This window comes from Mobula birostris, chromosome 5 (assembly GCF_030028105.1).
Source record: "Mobula birostris isolate sMobBir1 chromosome 5, sMobBir1.hap1, whole genome shotgun sequence".
Lineage (NCBI taxonomy): Eukaryota > Metazoa > Chordata > Chondrichthyes > Myliobatiformes > Myliobatidae > Mobula > Mobula birostris.
Genome location: NC_092374.1, coordinates 83,854,037 through 83,873,267, shown reverse-complemented (window position 1 = coordinate 83,873,267; position 19,231 = coordinate 83,854,037). Strand labels below are relative to the sequence as shown.

The window sequence follows — 19,231 nt, the reverse complement described above, 5'->3', positions numbered from 1 at the left end:
TTTCATCGACACAATTTGTGCATTGGGCTCTGTCGTTCACGTTATGATGTGTTCCTGGTTTCTAGTTGCTCTTTATTTTTCGTGCTATTTTGTGCAATTTTGACTGGGGAAGCCTGCAGATAACAAACAACACAGTACTAGATTGAAGTGACCTGAATATGCCTAGACCCTTTCGATTTTGTGTTTTATATTCTGTGCTTTTCGTTAGCATTGTTCTTGCAACTTGAATGATTTGTTTTGCATGTTGGGGTGTGGGTTTGATGTTTTTCTTTCAACAGGTTCCATGGTGTTCCTTTGTTTTGTGGCTGCCTGTGGGAAGACAAATCTCAGGGTTGTATACTGCATACGTACTTTGATAATAAATGGACTTTGAATCTTTGATTGCATTGGGGTTTTTTGGCCGAGAGTCACCCTTCCTCTCCAGTCCTGTTGACTATTTATTCCACTTTTTTGAAGCTGTCTGACCTGCTGAGTTCCTCCAGCATTTTGTATCTGTTGCTCCTTGGGCTCTTTGGTGCCACAAAACTCAGCCCTTCTCGCCCAGTCCCCAACCCTCAGACTCCCCGACCTAATGGCTCCCAACTCCAACTGTCCCAATCACTGAGGTCCCCAGATCCATCCCAACCAACCCCCAAGCCCAGACTTGGCGACTCACCTAAACGGACCCCATCCCCATCACTAGCCCCAGATCAGGAATCTCGGCCATCCTGACCACCCGATGTTATGGAATTACCTGTACAGACGCTGCCTCTCCCGCAGTTCCTCCTGGCGATGGTCGTGAAAGATGGCCAACTTGTCGTCACAGAACTTCTTAGCTGTGGGGAAAAGTCATGGAATTAGAGGGGGCTCAAGTGGCTCAGGAGTTGGGAAGGAATCGAATGGTTTGTACATAGAACAAGGGAATCTGCGGGAATATCGGAAAGGGATCGGATTAGACACTTTGTATAGAGGACAGCAAGTACCCTACGAGTGAGGGACGAACTACGATTAGAGAGAATCTTCTATACAACTTAGAGAGTCGTAGAACACTACAGCACAGAAACAGGCCCTTTGGCCCATCTAATCCATACTGAACCATTAATCTGCCTAGTCCCATCGACCTGCACCCAGGCCATAACTCTCCATACCCTTGCCATCCATGTACCTATCCAAATTTCTCTTAAATGTTGAAATTGAGCTCACATCCACCACTGGCTGTGGCAGCTCGTTCCACACTCTCACCACCCTCTGAGTGAAGAAGTTTTCCCTCATGTTCTCCTCAAACATTTCACCTTTCACCCTTAACCCATAACCTCTAGTTGCAGTCCCACCCAACCTCAGTGGAAAAAGCCTGCTTGAATTTACCCCATCTGTACCCCTCATTATTTTGTATACCTCTATCAAATTTCCTCTCAACCTTCGACGTTCTAGAGAATAAAGTCCTCACGTATTCAATCTTTCCTTTTAACTCAGGTCCTCCAGTCCCGGCAACACCCTTGTAAATTTTCTCTAAACTCTTTCAACCTTATTTAATCTTTCCTGTAGGTGACCAAAACTACAAACAATACTCCAAATTAGGCCTCAACAACTTCTTGTACAATTTCAACATAACATCCCATCTCCAGTACTTAATACTTTATTTAATGAAAGTAAAAAGCTTTCTACATGTGATGCCAATCTCAAGGAACTATGGACCTGTATTCCCAGATCCCTCTGTTCCACAGTATCCCTCAGTGCTCTACCGTTCACTGTGTAATACCTACCCTGGCTGGTCCTCCTGAAGTGCAACACCTCACACTTGTCTGCATTAAATTCCATCTGCCATTTTTCAGTCCATTTTTCCAGCTGGTCCAGATTCTGCTGCAAGCTTTGATAGTCTTTGTCATTGTCCATTACACCCCAATATTGGTGACTCAACCTGCAGGGTAACCTTTAGGCTATCTTGCACAAGGACTCCCAAGTCCCTTTGAATCTCTGCATTTTGAATTCTCTCCCTATCTAACTAGTCTTCCCATTTATTCCTTCCACCAAGGTGCATGACCATACACTTTCCAACATTGTATTTCATTTGCCACTTCTTTGCCCATTCCCCTAAACTATCTAAATCTCCCTGCAGGCTCTCTGTTTCCTCAATACTACCCGCCCCTCCACCTTTCTTTGTATCTTCGGCAAATTTAGCCACAAATCCATTAATACCATAGTCCAAATCATTGACATACATCATAAAAAGCAACGGTCCCAACACCGACCCCTGTGGAATCCACTAGTAACCGGCAGCCAGTCAGAATAGGATCTCTTTATTCCCACTTTCTGTTTTCTGCCGATCAGCCAATGCTCCACCCATGCTAGTAAATTCCCTGTAATTCCATGGGCTCTTACCTTGCTAAGCAGCCTCTTGTGCGGCACCTTGTCAAAGGCTTTCTGAAAATCCAAGTACACCACGTCTACTGCATCTCCTTTATCTACTCTGCTTGTAACTGCCTCCAAAAATTGCAGTAGGTTCGTCAGGCAGGATTTTCCTTTCAGGAAGCTAAGCTGAATCTTTAACCTGAATCTTTGATCCTTTCAATATGACGCTTTACATAGAGGATAACAGATATCCCAGGAATGAGGAATGAACTGGGATCAGGTGGAATGCTTTGTACGTACTATAATGGATATCTCAGATGGAACACTAATCCCTCAAAGTGTGATACAGATTAAACAATCAAAATGTGGGAAGGGGCTAAGCACAGAATCCGAGGAACAGTTTGTTCATGGAAGTTCAGGCTGAACCTTCCCTTGGGTGTGGTTGGATACTCACTCTGATCATGTATGTTCATCTAATAATGCGATTGGTCAATGTCGCTCACCGTCTGAGGGACGGACGCTGAATTTCAACACACAAGCTCTTAGCATATCCTGGAAGCCAATGTCCCCTCGTGACTCTGTCTACACTTCTCGCTGCCTCCGTGAAGCAGACAACATAGTTTCAAATTCCTGGGTGTCAACATCTCTGAGGATCTATCCTGGGCGCACATATCGATGAAATTACAAAGGAGGCACATCGGCAGCTACTCTATATTTCATCAGTGCTTTGAGAAGACTTGGTATAACGCCAATAACGCTGGCAAATTTCTAAAGATGCATCGTGGAGAGCATTTGAACTGACTGCATCACCGTCTGGTATGGGGGGGCTGGAATTGGCTACAGCACAGGATCATAAAAAGCTGCAGGATGTTGTAAACTCAACTAGCTCCATCATGGACACTAGCCTCCCTGGCACTGAGGGCATCTTCAAAAGGTGTTGCCTCAAAAGGGCATCATCCATTAGCAAGGACCCCCATCACCCAGGACATGCCCTCTTCTCATTGCTACCGTCAGGGAGGAGGTACAGGAGCCTGAAGGCGCACACTCAACAATTCAGGAACAGCTTCTTCCCCTCTACCGTCCGATTTCTGAATGGACACTGAACCCCTGAACATGACATCAGTAGTTTTTTTCTTTATTGCATTTATTATGCACTGCCTATTTAATTCAATGTATACATATATACGGCAAACCACTGTTGAAATTTCTGCCTAGTCGATCATGGAAAGAAACAAAAGAAGGAAACCAGACAACAGCATGAATGGGGTTGACTCTAATCAATAGAACAACACCTCGCTCGGTAGGGGTAGTCACGTGCTGCAGGTGACACCAGACTGTCATCCAGAGACTGTAAGCAATAGGGAAAGGCTAAGGGTAGCAACATGGGACATCCGTACACTTTACCAGAAAGGAAAGTTGGACAACACATTAAATGAAATGAAAAGGTTGGAAGTTGATATCTTAGGCCTGTCAGAAACTAGATGGACCGACAGTGGCAAATTCATCAAGAGTAGTTCTCTGATAATGTATTCTGGAGGTCAACAGCATATGTGTGGAGTTGGAATTATTTTAAACAAACAAGTATCAAAATGTCTTATGGGATATTGGGCGATATCCCACCGGCTGCTTTTAATTAAATTAAGGGATAAACCTTTTAATATTAGCATAATCCAAGCCTATGCGCCAACAAATGATGCGGATGAAGAAGATATCAACAAGTTTTATGAAGACCTCGACAGTGCTTATGAGCAATGTAAATCTCAGGATATAAAACTAGTCATGGGAGATTTTAACGCCAAAGTTGGACAGGAAAGGGTTGATAACATAATAGGACTCTTTGGATTAGGGGAGGAAAATGAAAATGGAGAAAGGTTTACTGATTGGTGTGTCAGAAACAACCAAGTGATCACCAATACTTGGTATAAAAACAATCCACGTAGATTGTGTGCTTGGATTAGCCCTGGAGATAGAACAAGGAATCAAATAGATTTCACTACCATCAATGAATGCTTTAGAAATAATATCACAAATTCTAAAGCCTGCCCAGGAGCAGACTGTGGTTCAGATCACCATCCAGTAATAGCTACCATTAAAACAAAATTAAAGAAACTGAAACGTGGAAAAAAGAGAAAGAAGTATATGTTGAGAGAACTTAAAAATGGTAGCATACTTAAGCAACAATTCAAAACAGCTGTAGAAGAACATCTCAACGAAAACATAACAACACCTATTTGGGACAGATTTAAATATGCTATACAGCAATCAGCAGAGGAGATAATCCCAGTACAAGAAATCCAGCACACCAACAAGGGGTGGGTAACGCAAGATATTCTAGACCTGATGGAACAAAGAAGGTTAATGAAGAATGATGAAGTGCAATACAGAGAGCTAGACAGACAGACAGATCAGACAATTGTGCAATATTGCAAAGGAAGAATGGCTGAATGAAGTAAAAGGCCATATTAACAACAGCAAAGAAAAGCACAAGAAAATTAAGGAAATTACTGGAATTAAGAAAACCTCCTCAACAGGATGCATAAAATCAGCAGACGGATCCATACTAACAGATCCAGGTAAAGTATGTGAGGGGTGGATTCAGTATATAGAGCAGCTGTTTGAGGATGATAGAGGGGAACCCCCAGATATTAAACACCCTAATTCTGACCCACCTATTACCAAAGAAGAAATAACTAAAGCATTGAAAAGCATGAAACATGGCAAAGCCACTGGACCTGATGAAATTTCAGTGGAAATGATACAAGCCCTAGAAGATCTGGGCATAGCTATTCTTCTTGAACTGTTTAATGGCATATATGAATCTGGTGTATTGCCTGACAATCTCTTGAAATCAGTATTTATAACTCTGCCAAAAATTCCTGGAACTACTGACTGCAAAAATTATAGAACAATCAGTCTTATGAGTCACATTATAAAGATTTTGTTGAGAATTGTTCCGAATCGAATTAAAAACAAGTTAAACCAGAAACTTCTAAACAGCAATATGGGTTTATTGACGCTAGAGGAACTAGGAACACAATTTTCATACTACGAATGCTTTCAGAAAGGGCAATTGAATATCAAAATGATGTCTTTTTATGTTTTATTGATTTCACTAAAGCATTCAACAAAGTGCAACATGAAAAATTATTTCAAATTCTCGCTAAACTAAACATTGATGGAGGGGACCAACAACTGCTTCAAGATTTACATTGGAACTAAACGACAGCGGTAAAAATTGATGATAATATAAGCAGTTGGACTAAAATTCAAAGAGGAGTTAGACAGGGATGCGTTGCCTCACCGGAATTGTTTATCTATAGTGAAATGATTCTCAGAGAAATAGAAGACCTAGATGGAATAAAAATTGGAGGTGTTAACATCAACAATATAAGATATGCAGGCGATACCACCCTACTAGCAAGTGCTGCAGAAGACCTACAAATTCTCCTAGACAAAGCAGTACAAACAAGTGCAGATTTTGGTCTAACCGTCAACTGTTTAAAAAAAACCAAGTGTATGGTAATATCAAAACAGCAGGATACTCCCAACTGCCAATTGTACATCGGTAACCAAGAGATTGAACAAAAGACCAGCTTTAATTACTTTGGTAGCTTTATATCACAAGATGCTAGAAGTAAAGCAGAACTAAAAAGAATTGCCATTGCCAAAACCAACTTCCAAAAAATGAAACCCATTTTTACCAACAGACATATTTCTAAGACAACAAGGCTTAGGCTACTAAAATGTTACATCTGGTCAATCTTGCTGTATGCTTCTGAAACATGGACTATAACACCAGAACTCCAAAGAAACTTAGAAGCAACAGAAATGTGGTTTCTTAGAAGAATGTTGAAAATATCATATAGAGATAGGGTAACTAATGAGACAATACTCCAACGTGCCCATACAAAAAGATCTTTAATGAGAACATTAAATGAGAGGAAACTTAAATTCCTGGGCCATGTCATCAGAAAGGGAGAAATAGAATGCCTTACATTACAAGGCCGTATGCCAGGGAAAAGCGGAAGAGGAAGGCAAAGAAGAAAATATATGGACACTGTGAAAGAACTAACAGATCTAAGTGTGCGAGATATCATTGACGCTGCGAGGGATCGTTCAATGTGGAAAGCCATGATTGCCCAAGCGTGTAACACACAAGGCACTTGAAGAAGTATACATATATATATATTTCTTATTGTAATTTATAGTTTTTGTTATTATGTATTGCTGCCACAAAACAACAAATTTCATGATATATGCTAGCGATATTAAACCTGATTCTGATAATCAAGGACTTCTCCCACCCCAGACGTTCTCTCATCTCCCCTCTCCCACCGGGCTGAGAAACCGCTGTACCGTGGAAGGCATCCTAACTGCTGGCATCACCATCCTATATGAAGGGGCCACTGCACAAAATCGGAAGAAGCTGCAAAGTCAGCCAGCTCCATCATAGGCACTAGCTCCCCCAGCATTGAGGGCATCTTCAAAAGCCGATGCCTCAGAAAGGCGGCCTACTCTGAACCCTCTCCAACATCAGCACATCCTTTCTTTGATAAAGGGTGCAAAACTGCTCAGTATACTCCAAGTGCAGTCTGACCAGTGCTTTATAAAGCCTCAACATTACACTCTTGCTTTTATATTCTAGTCCTCTGGAAATGAATGCCAACATTGCACTTGCCTTCCTCACCACCAACCTGCAAGTCAACGTTTAAGGAATCCTGCACAAGGACTCGCAAGTCCCTTTGCAACTCTAATTTTTGAAATTTTTCCCTGTTAGAAAACAGTCTACACCTTTATTCCTTCCACCAAAGTGCATGACCTTACACTTCCCGACACTAGATTCCATCTGCCCCATTCTCCCAATCTGTCTCAATCCTCCTTGGGTGCGTTGGTTTGTTAACACAAACAATGGATTTCACTATGTGTTTCCATGTACACACGAAAAACAAATTTGAATCTTGGATCCTGAGGAAGGTGTCTGCGCATGGCAGGTCTGTCGCTCATTGCTCCCGACAGAAGGTTCTTGCATTCAAAGGACCTCTCTCTCTCCCTCACTGCTGTGGGTGGATGGTGCCAGGAGCAAGGTTTATTCAACACGGATTGTAGGTTTGGACTCTTAATTCACCTTTATGATGTGTTCTCGTTCCAGGCGTTCTTTTTTGTTATGACTTTTGAACTGGGGCAGCCTGCAGATCATGAACACTGAGCTGAACTGAACTGAAACATGCCTTTTCATTTTGTGTTTTCTATTCTGTGTTTCCGCTCTTATTTTTCTTGCCGTTTGCGCAATTTTTTTGCATCTGAGGGGGAGGCGTGTTTGATATTTGATGTTTTTCTTTGAATGGGTTGGTTCCATGGTGTTTCTGTGTTTTATGTCTGTCTGCGGGAAGGCGAATCTTAGAGCTGAATACTGCATACGTACTTTGATAATAAATATACTTTGGAGCTCTGACGTCTGCTTCTCACCTGTCCCCTCACGAAGGCAGACTGTGCACTCGTCCAGCCACCTGTAGCAGGGGAAGTGAAGATTCTTCCCCGACGGCCCCTCCACCGTCACCGAGCAGCAGAGCCAGTCATTGTTGCCCAGGAACCAGAAATCTGGCACCAGGTAACGAGTCTCCTCCAGCTCCACGAACCAAATGCTGCCCAGGTTTCTGTCGCTGGGGATGTCGTATTGGTCCACCTGGGAAAGGAGTGAGGGCAGAGATGAGAGAGCAGAGTGCAAAAGGTGACCCGGGATCTTCACCTTGCCCACCCCGCCCCCCATCTATAGCTGGCTCCTTCGCTTCCTGACTAACAGATCACAGTCCATTAGAACTGGTTATAACATTGCATTCACCCTGACCCTCAATACCAGTGCTCCCCAGAGCTCTGTGCGCATTCCTCTCTGTTCTACGACCTGTGCATCAACAACAATGTGACCATGACTCTACTGTTATCAGAGACAGACTGAACATTACAGACACCTAATCTTTTGGGCAGGACTACAACTAGAGGTCATGGGTTAAGTGTGAAAGGTGAAAGCTTTAAAGGGAACATGGGCAGAAACTTCTTCACTCAGAGGGTGGAGAGAGTGTGGAACGAGCAGTGATGCATGTCAGCTCGATTTCAATGTTGAAGAGAAGTTTGGATAGGTCCATGGATGGTAGGGTATGGAGGGCTGTGGTCCCATTGTAAGTTGATGGGAGGAGGCAGTTTAAATGGTTTGGCAGGGACTAGATGAGCCAGGTGATCTGTTTCTATGCTGTAAAGTATTCACCAGCATCCTGGTGAACTTCTTCTGCATTCTCTCCAAAGCCTCCACCCCCTTCCTGTAATGCACAAAGTTCTCCAAGTGTGGCCTAAGTTCTGAATGGCTGCAACATGACTTCTTAACCCTTGTACTCAACGTCCCTGGCTGATGTGCCTCATTATGGTGACATTATGACAGAATCTCACTCAATGACAGCAAATCAAATGAGTGGGGCCGGGTACACACCACTGTCTTTATCAATGGCTGGGCTGGAGGTGGGTGCCAGATTCGAGTTAGAAACAAGAGATTCTGCAGATGCTGGAAATCAGAGTCAGGTTTAATATCACTGGCATGTTAGATTAGATTAGATTATGAGGACACACAGTCCTCTTTTATTGTCATTTAGTAATGCATGCATTAAGAAATGATACAATGTTCCTCCAGTATGATATCACAGAAACACAAGACAAACTAAGACAGAAAAAAAAGACAAAAACCACATAATTATAACGTTTAGTTACAACAGTGCAAAGCAATACCGTAATTTGATGAAGAACAGACCATGGGCACGGTAAAAAAAAAAGTCTCAAAGTCTCTCAGAAGTCCCATCATCTCACACAGACGGTAGAAGGGAGAAACTCTCCCTGCCATGAGCTTCCAGCGCTGCAAACTTGCCGATGCAGCATCCTGGAAGCATCCGACCACAGTCCAACTCTGAGTCCGTCCAAAAACTTCGAGCCTCCGACCAGCCCACCGACACCGAGTACCGAGCACCATCTCTGCCGAGCACCTCGACCCCGGCCCTGGCAAAAGGCAATAGGCAAAGCCAAGGATTTGGGGCGTTCTCTCCGGAGATCCTTGATCGCACAGTAGCAGCGGCAGTGAAGCGGGCATTTCAGAAGTTTCTCCAGATGTCCCTCCGTGCTTCTCATGTCTGTCTCCATCAAATCCGGATTGTGCACGGCTTCTATTTAACAAATACAATATCAATTCAGAGTGGACGCGCACACTGCGTCGCGCCGCCATCTTCTCCTCCCCTCCGTTGTGAGATTTGTTGACTTCACAGCAGCAGAATAATGCAATACATGGTCATAGAAAAAGATGTGAATTGTATTAAGTACACTGTACCTATAAAAAGTACTCACCGCACACCCCCCCCCCCGGGAAGTTTTCATGTTTTATTGTTTTACAACATTGAATCATAGTGGATTTAATTTGGCTTTTTTGACACTGATCAACAGAAAGAGACTCTTTCATGTCGAAGTGAAAACAGATAACTACAGTGATCTAAGTTAATTACAAATATAAAAGACAAAATAATTGATTGCTTAAGTTCACCCCATTCACCCCCATTTAATATGACACACCAAATCATCACTGGTGCAGCCAATTGGTTTCAGAGGTCACATATTTAGTTAAATGGAGATCACCGTGTGTCGTCAAGGTGTTTCAATTGATTGTAGTAAAAATACACTTATATCTGGAAGGTCCAATTGCTGGTGAGTCAGTATCCCAGCAAAAACTACACCATGAAGACAGAAAAACACTCCAAGCAACACCACAAGAAGGTTATTGAAAAGCACAAGTCAGGAGATGGATACAAGAAAATCTCCAAGTCACTGAATATCCCTTGGAGTACAGTAAAGTCTGTTGTCAAGAAATGGAACGAATATGGCACAGCTTTAAATAGATAGCTAGATGGACAGATACTTTATTGATCCCAAAGGAAATGACAGTGTCACAGTAGCATTACAAGAGCACAGATATACAAATATTAGAAAAGAAGGAAGAAAGAATAAAAAATGTTACCTCAAACAGTCTAACAGGAGCGGGGTGGCATCATCACTTCCCTGGCTATAGGTTAACTCATTATAGAGCCCAACAGCCAAGGGTAAGAATGACCTCATATAGTGCTCTTTGGAGCAACACAGTTGTCTTGATCTATTACTAAAGGTGACAAGCAGAGGCTGAAAAATATTGTCCAGAATTGCCAGGTCCTTTGTTCTACCACATCTCCAGTACGTCTAGTTTGACTCCTATAACAGAGCCAGCCTTTCTCATCAGTTTATTGAGCCTGTTGGAATCACCAGTGTTGATGCCATTGCCCCAGGACACCACCACATAGAAGATTGTACTGGTAGAACATGTGAAGGAGAGGTCTGCATACTCCAAAGGACCTCAGTCTCCTCAGGAAGTAGACTCGACTCTGGCCTTTCTTGTACACAGCTTCAGTGTTGGTGCTCCACTCAATCTGCCTAGAGCAGGCCATCCTCAGAAACTGAGTGACCGTGCAGGAAGGGGACTAGAGAGGGAGGCCACCAACGACAACTCTGACAACTCTGGAGGAGTTACAAGCTCCAGTGGCTGAAATGGGAGAGACTGTGCACACAACAACTGTTGCCTGGGTGCTTCACCAGTCACAGCTTTATGGGAGAGTGGCAAAGAGAAAGCCACTGTCGAAAAAACTCACATGAAACCTCGGCTAGAGTTTGCCAGAAGGCATGTGGGAGACTCTGAAGTCAGCTGGAAGAAGGTTCTATGGTCTGGTGAAACCAAAACTGAGCTTTTTGGCCATCAGACTAAATGCTATGTTGGGGATGTGGGGGGACTCTTGGCTTCATTGACAGAGCTGCAATAGAGAAATTTTTTGGCATCCATATCTCCAGCATCTTCAGCTGGTCCTTCCAAACTGATGCGGTGATCAAGAAAGTGCATCAGCGTGCATGATTTCTTAGACATCTGAGAAGATTCAGCTTGTAGGAAGTGTGCTAAAGGGTTGTATATCAGCCTGGGATGGCAGCTGTTCTGCTGTGGAGCGATGAAACCCATGGAGGTTGTTCATCCCACCTTGTCAATCACAAGCTCATCACTTCCTTCCGTCTGGTTCACCTTTACCGCGCAGTGCTTCAGGAAGATCTAAAGGTATTGTCAGGGACGCCTGCCACCATGACTGCTCCCTCTTCTTCATTCTGCTTTCTTGAAGAAGATACAGGAGTTTGAAACCCAGAACCTCTCGATGAAGATGCAGGATTTTGAAAGCCCAGAACAACTAGACTCAAAAGAGCTGCCTTTAGACCCCTGAACTAGTCAACTCCCTTAAATCCCCTTCCCAGTGGTGCTGTCATGTTCCCCTAATTCAACTCTTCCAATATTTTTATATTTTTATTTAGAGATACAGCACACAATAACATGCCACGCTGACTAGCATCCCACCAATTTAACCCTAGCCTAACCACGGGGCAATTTACAAAGTTCAAAGTACATTTATTATCAAAGTACACATACTACATATAAACTTGAGATTTGTCTGCTTACAGGCAGACACAAAACAGAGAAACCCAAAAGGACCCATAAAAGAACATCCAATGTGCAAGAGTAAAGCACATCATGCCAACAATAAACAATAAAATAGTGTTCAGAACTGAAGTCCACACAGAGAGTCCATCCCCAGATCTTTAGTTCAGTGCAGAGTCAAGTAAAAGACGCAGAACAGTGTCCTGAACCAGCTTGTCCCTCACCTCAAGCCCTGACACTCTGACTTTGAATATGGCAATTTCATCATGGCTGATCCATTTCCCTCTCAGCTCCAATCTCCTGCCTTCTCCCTGTATCCCCCTCAGGCCCTGACTAGTCAAGAAGCTATCAACCTCTTGCCATAAATATACCCAATAACGGCCTCCACAGCCACTCTTTGGCTAAAGAAATTTCCCCCTCATCTCCATTTTAAATGGACGTTCCCCCTATTCTGAGGCTGTATCTTATCACCTGCTTCTCCATCTCATTCTTTATTAATGTTTCCATTATCTTACCTAATATACATGTTAAGCTTACTGCTCTATAGTTTCCGGGGTCAGTGTGGTCACCCTTCTTGTATATTGGGACAATGTAGCCCATTTCCCATCCTTACGGATTTCACCAGTCTTCGGTGACTTTTGAAAAATACATATTGCCTTTTGGTTTTTTAAAAGCTTTCCAGTCCTCTAACTTTCCACTATTTTTTGCTCTATTGTCTGGCTTTCTTTGGCTTTTATGTTGGCTTTGACTTCCCTTGTTCACCATGGTTGTGTCATTTTGCCTTTAGAATATTTCTTCCTCTTTGGGATGTATATATCCAGTGTTTTCCGAAATGCTTCCAAAAACTCCAGCCATTGCTGCTCTGCTAGAACAGCAGAAGAGAGGATGCCGTGCTGGTTTAGAAGTTTGTTTAAGGAGAAGAGGATTCGGACTACCACTACCAAGTATTCTGATGCCAAATGTGTGGCCTCTGGTAAATAAAACCAAAGATCTCAGTGCCAGATTGCTGTACCGCAGGGACGTTAGGGTCTGTTACGTATTTTTTTGTTTTACAGAAACTTGGATATTCCCCTGCACCCCCCCCCCCTTTCTGGACCCAGCGATACAGCTCACTGGCTTCACAATTCACCATCTAGAAAGGTCTGCTGACTCTTTCAAAGACAGAGGAGGTGGAATTGTCATAATGGGGGCACCGGGAGCAGACCCAAATGCAAGACACAGACACTGAAGTACTAGGAACAGGACTAGGTGTGTCAAGCAAGCAAGAGAAGTGGGGAAGAAATGACGCTGGACAAGACACAGGCCCTGGACAAGGCTAGGATACAGGGCCTGGACTAGGACTAGACTAGGAAAGTGGGACCTGGACAAGGAACTAGGAACTTGGAACCTGGACAAGGACTCCGAGCCAGAGACTGGACAGGGACCCGGAACCTGGGTCTTGACTCAGGCTCAGACCCCAGATCTAGGCAGGACAAGACATGGCTACAGGATGAGGAGTGGCAACAGGATTGGATGTGAGATACCTGGACAGGATGAGGGAATCCCAGCAGGTACTCCTGGGCAAGGTACTCCTGGGTTGGGCGAGCACATGGACAGGACAAGAACACAAAGCCTTGACTTGGTCTTGAGGGAGACAGGAACATGGAAAATAGAGCCGGGGCCTCTCCTTAGGAACAGGACTTGGGGCTGGGGCTCTACACAGAGTCAGGACCCTTCCTAGGAAGCAGAACGTAGGGCCAGGACTCATACGCAGAACATTGAGAGACAGAACCCTGCTCAAGGTAGCGGCAAACGGCCGGACATACCCAGTGGAGGCAAGGGCACAAAGAGACGGTTCTTAACACAAGGTAGTGGCAAATGGCTGGACCTACCTAGCGAAGGCATGGACACAAAGAGACAGTTCCAAACAATGAAGACCAGCTCCTTATCTAGACACAGCAAGGCCCCGACCTTGCCCTGGCAGTTGAACCTGATGGCGTTACAGGCAAGGACACAGGCGAAGGTAGCAGGCGAGGCTTCGGGGGGGAAGGGGGAGGGGGAGGGGGAAGGGGAAAGGGGGGAAGGGGGGAAGGGGCAGTCCAGCAACTGAAGCTGAACCCAGGAGCTGTTTATGTAGCCAGCCCAAAATGAGAATCATGTGCCTCAATTAAAGCACACACCAGGACAAGGGAAAACAGGAAAACTTGGAATAAGGAACGATGGACCGAACCGTGAACAGGAATGCGGACTTCGCGGACCAGACCATGACAGGAATAGGCTTTATGATTAACTGCTTATGGTGTACAAACGTTCCTATGCTGTCCAAACCCTGCTCACCCGATCTGGAATGTTTCGCAATCAAGCGCTGTCCATTTTATCTGCCGTGGGTGATTTCAGCCATTATCTTGTTAGCGGTGTACATCGACCTCAGGCCTGTGTCAAACAGGATCTAGACGAACTGAGCGACGTAATCAACAGGCATGAACCAGCACACCCTGATGCCTCCCCCATCATTTTGGGGGATTTTAACCAGGCCAGCTTGAAAAAGCCTCTAAGTAACTATTAACAACAGAATACTCGTGGTACCAGAGGAATCAGTACACTGGACCACTTTTATGGCACCATCAATTGCTATTCCAATCCCACAGTTTGGAAAGTCTGATCACCTGGCTGTACTTCTACTCCCTGAGTATAGGCAGAGACTGAAGACTGCAGCACCAGCAGTGAGGGCCAAGAAGGTTTGTACAAGGGAAGCACAGGAGTGCTTACAGGACTGCTTTGAATCGGTGGACTGGAAAGTATTCAGGGATTCATCTTCAGTTCCGAATGAGTACACCACAGCTTTCCCAACTTCATTAAAACCTCTGTGGATAAGTGTGTGTCTACGAGAACTTACTGTATATATCCAAGTACAAGGTTCCGAGGTTCCTGTTGTCCCAAGTTCAAGGTTCGGCTGTTCCTGAGTACCAAGTCAAGGCTTCGTATTCTTGTCCTGTCCATGTGCTTCATCCTGTGCCGGAGTTCCCTCGTCTTGCCCAGGAGTCTCTTGTTCTGTCCTGTAGCCTCGCCTAGTCCTATCTCCCAAGACGTCATGTCTTCGCCTAGTTCTGGGGTCTGAGCCCGAGTCAAGACCCAGGTTTTGGGTCCTTGTCCAGTCTCCGGTTCGGAGTCCAAGCCCAAGTTTCGTCATGTCTTCGCCTCGAAGAACCCAAGCCTTGTCATGTTCTCACCTCGAAGAACCCAAGCCTCGTCATGTCCTCGCCTTGAAAAAACCAAGCTTCGTCGTGTCCTTGCCATGAAGAACCCAAGCCATGTCCACTCCTGAAGCCACATCATGTCCTCGCCTAGTTCCGGGGTCCGAGCCAGAGTCAAGACCCAGGTTCTGGGTCCTTGTCCAGTCTCCAGCTCGGAGTCCAAGCCCAGGCTCCTATTTCCCAGTTCCTTGTCCTGGTCCCACTTGCCTAGCCAATGTCCCAGCCCAAGTCTGTGTTCTTGTCCCAGCTCTCTAGTCAGGTCCTGTTGCTAGTACTTCAGTGTCTGTGTCTTGCATCTGGGTCCACCACCAACGCCCCTGTATGATAGAGTGTGACTGTGTGAGTGTGTTTGTGTCAGTGTGTGAGTGTTTGTGTGTGATAGGGAGTGTGTTTGTGTACTTGTCTGCCTGTGTCTATGTCTGTGTGTGTGTGTGTGTGTGTGTGTGTGTGCAAGTGTGTGTATCCATGTGTTTGTGTGTGTGTGTGAGTGTATTTGTCTCTGTGTATCTGTTTGTGTGTATGTGTCTGTGTGTTTGTGTCCATGAGTGGGTGGGTCTGTGTGGTTGTGTGTCTGTGTGTGTGTGTGTGTGTGTGTGTGTGTGTGTGTGTGTCAGTGTGAGTGTGTATGCGTGTTCTGTGTCTGTGTCCGTGTTTCTATGACATTGTGTGTGTGGTTGTGTGTGTGTCAGTGAGTGTGTGTATGTGTGTGTGTGTGTGTGTGTGTGTGTGTGTGTGTGTGTGTGTGTGTGTGTGTGTGTGTGTGTATGTGTTGGAGATATATGCTTTCACCGTATATCCCGCATCCCGTTTCCCCTTGGGCTACCTCGACCTGTACAGATAAACATAATGCAGGAATTAGTAACAGACACACAGGTCTTGGCGAAGGGTCTTGGTCCGAAACGTCGAATGTTTATTCATTCGCATAGATGCTGCCTGACCTGCTGAGTTCCTCCAGCATTTTGGGTGTGTTGCTCTGGATTTCCAGAATCTGCAGAGGGAATTTCTCGTGTTCAGTATCGCGTTGAGCTACGGGAGAAGTGGGGTGGAATGGAATTCTATGTCTGGATTGCACGCAAGCAATAAGTTTCCGCCACATCTCGTACAAGTGAGAACAAAAAAAAACGATTACCAAGTCTCGCCTCCCCCAATACCCGCGACTCCCTCCCCTGCACTCCGCTCCCCACCGCCGATACCCACTGAGCCCCTCTCCAAGTCTTGCTTCAGCCACTTGTCGATGACGGTTCGGTGGCTCTTGCCGTGTTCGCCGATCAGCGTGCAGTGCACGGTGCTGTCCGTCCCGGAGAACCTGGCCGTACCCGTCCGAAAGGTGGCCTTGTAGGTGACCATGGCTGCTGCCGACCACCGCCGCTCTGCGCCCGGGAGAGGAGTCGAGTAGCCGCCCACCCGAGCACTGTGCTCAGAGGTTTCGAGACGATGAAGCTCAGGTGATAAGAATCTCTAGGGGAATGCGATCTGGGAGGGGACTTCCGACTTCAGCAAGAAGGCTGCATATCTTAGCACCCTACCTGGCACTTCACAGCCAATCGGCGGAGGTTTCTCTGGTAAGAAATAGATCGCTAACTTCTTGATTAGTCAGGGCGTCAAAGATTATGGGCTGGACAATGGTGTTCAGAGAGAGAAAATAAATCAGCCATCATTGTATGGCAGAACAGACGTGACGGGCCGAATGGCCTGATTCTGCTTCTTAAGCTGAATCTCTTCCTTCAACCAAAACAACCAGGAGATGAAGAGTAAAGCATGTGACAGAAAATAAAGCTGGACGAGCAGGCAAAAGGGTGAACACACCCGGAAGGCTGGGAGCAGTTCTCTCGGATGCAGACCAATTCCAAAACCATAAATACAAGCCCTTCTGCGAATGGTAGAAATCTAGAGCCCCACCAGAGATATGACACAGAATCAAGCTCCCTCTACACAGTCCCATCACAGTGTGCGTGTGTGTGTGTACATACATACATACACAGTGTCTATAAAAATCACCCCCCCCAGAAGTTTTCATGTTTTATTGTTTTGCAACATTGAATCACGATGGATTTAATTTGGCTTTTTTGACACTGATCAACAGAAAACACTCTTGTGTGTCAAAGTGAAAACAGATCTCTACAAATTGGTCTAAATTTATTACAATTAATAAACACAAAATGATTGATTGCATAATTATTTACCCCCTTCAAGTGGGTATTTAGTAAATGCACCTTACCGACTGTGAATACGTTGGTATTTACAGCCTTGAGTCTGTGTGGATAGATCTCGATCAGCTTTGCACATCTGGACACTGCAATTTTCCCCCGTTCTTCTTCACAAAACTGCTCAAGCTCTGTCAGATTGCATGGGGATTGTGAGTGAACAGCCTTTTCAAGTCCAGTCACAAATTCTCAATTGGATTGAGGTCTGGACTCTGACTTGCCCACTCCAGGACAGTAACTTTGTTGTTTTTAAGCCATTCCTGTGTAGCTTTGGCTTTATGCTTGGGGTCATTGTCTTGCTGGAAAACAAATCTCCTCCCAGGTTGAGTTCTCTTGCAGACTGCAACAGGTTTTCCTCCAGGATTTCCCTGTATTTCGTTGCATTTATTGTACCCCCTACCTTCACAAGCCTTCCAGGGTCTGCTGCAGTGAAACATCCCCACAGCATGATGCAGACACCACCATGCTTCACAGTAGGGTTGGTGTATTTTTGATGATGTGCAGTGTTTGGCTTACACCAAACATAGTGTTTAGTCTGATGGCCAAAAAGCTCAATTTTGGTTTTGTCAGACCATAGAATGTTCTTCCAGCTGACTTCAGAGTCTCCCACATGCCTTCTGCCAAACTCTAGCTGAGATTTAACACAAGTTTTTTTCAACAGAGGCTTTCTCTTTTCCACTCTCCCATAAAGCTGTGACTGGTGAAACATCGGGGCAACAGTTATTGTGTGCACAGTCTCTCCCATCTCAGCCACTGAAGCTTGTAACTCCTCCAGAGTTGTCATAGGTCTCTTGGTGGCCTCCCTCACCAGTCCCCTTCTTGCACGGTCACTCAGTTTTTGAGGACGGTCTGCTCTAGGCAGATTTACAGCTGTGCCAAATTCTTTCCATTTCTTGATGACTAACTTAACTGTAGTCAATAAGAAATATTTGGTAACTTGGAAATTTTCTTGTATCGATTTCTGAACTTGTGCTTTTCAATAACCTTTTCATGGAGTTGCTTGGAGTGTTATTTTGTCTTCATGGTGTAGTTTTTGCCAGGATACTGACTCACCAGCATTTGGACCTTCCAGATACAGGTGTATTTTTACTACAATCAATTAAAACACTTTGACTGCACATAGTGATCTCTATTTAATAATTATGTGACTTCTAAAACCAATTGGCTGCACCAGTGATGATTTAGTATGTCATATTAAAGGGGATGAATACTTATGCAATCAATTATTTTGTCTTTTATATTTGTAATTAAATTAGATCACTGTAGAGATCTATTTTCACTTTGACATGAAAGAGTCTCTTTCTTTTGATCAGTGTCAAAAAAAAATTAAATCCACTGTGACTCAATGTTGTAAAACAATAAAACATGAAAACTTCCAAGAGGGTGAATACATTTTATAGGCACAGTGTACTTAATACAATTCACATCTTTTTCTATGATCATGTATTGCATTATTCTGCTGCTGTAAAGTCAGCAAATCTCACAACGGAGGGGAGGAGAAGATGGCGGCGCGACACAGTGTGCGCGTCCGCTCTGAATTGATATTGTATTTGTTAAATAGGGGCCATGCACAATGCTGATTTGATGGAGACAGACATGAGAAGCACGGAGGGACGTCTGGAGAAACTTCTGAAATGCCCGCTTCGCTGCCGCTGCTACTGTGCGATCAAGGATCTCCGGAGAGAAGGCCCCAAATCCTTGGCTTTGCCTATTGCCTGTTGCCGGGGCTGGGGTCGAGGTGCTTGGCAGAGATGGTGCTCGGTGCTCGGTGTCGGAGGGCTGGTCGGAGGCTCGAAGTTTTCAGACGGACTCAGTCGGACTGTGGTCGGGTGCTTCCAGGATGCTGCATCGGCAAGTTTGCGGCGCTGGAAGCTCATGGCAGGGAGAGTTTCTCCCTTCTACCGTCTGTGTGAGATGTTGGGGCCATCGGGACTTTGAGG

General features: G+C 44.9%; 1 protein-coding gene across 1 annotated transcript in view; it reads right to left on the bottom strand.

The window, feature by feature from the left end:
• LOC140198365 (polyunsaturated fatty acid 5-lipoxygenase-like) overlaps positions 1 to 16,434 on the bottom strand; it is a 53,063-nt gene extending 36,629 nt beyond the window's left edge. Inside the window, 3 exon segments of the mRNA XM_072259462.1 lie at positions 734 to 815; positions 7,795 to 8,011; positions 16,285 to 16,434. Of these exon segments, the coding sequence (XP_072115563.1) occupies positions 734 to 815; positions 7,795 to 8,011; positions 16,285 to 16,434 (449 nt within the window).
• Positions 16,435 to 19,231: the final 2,797 nt, after the last annotated feature.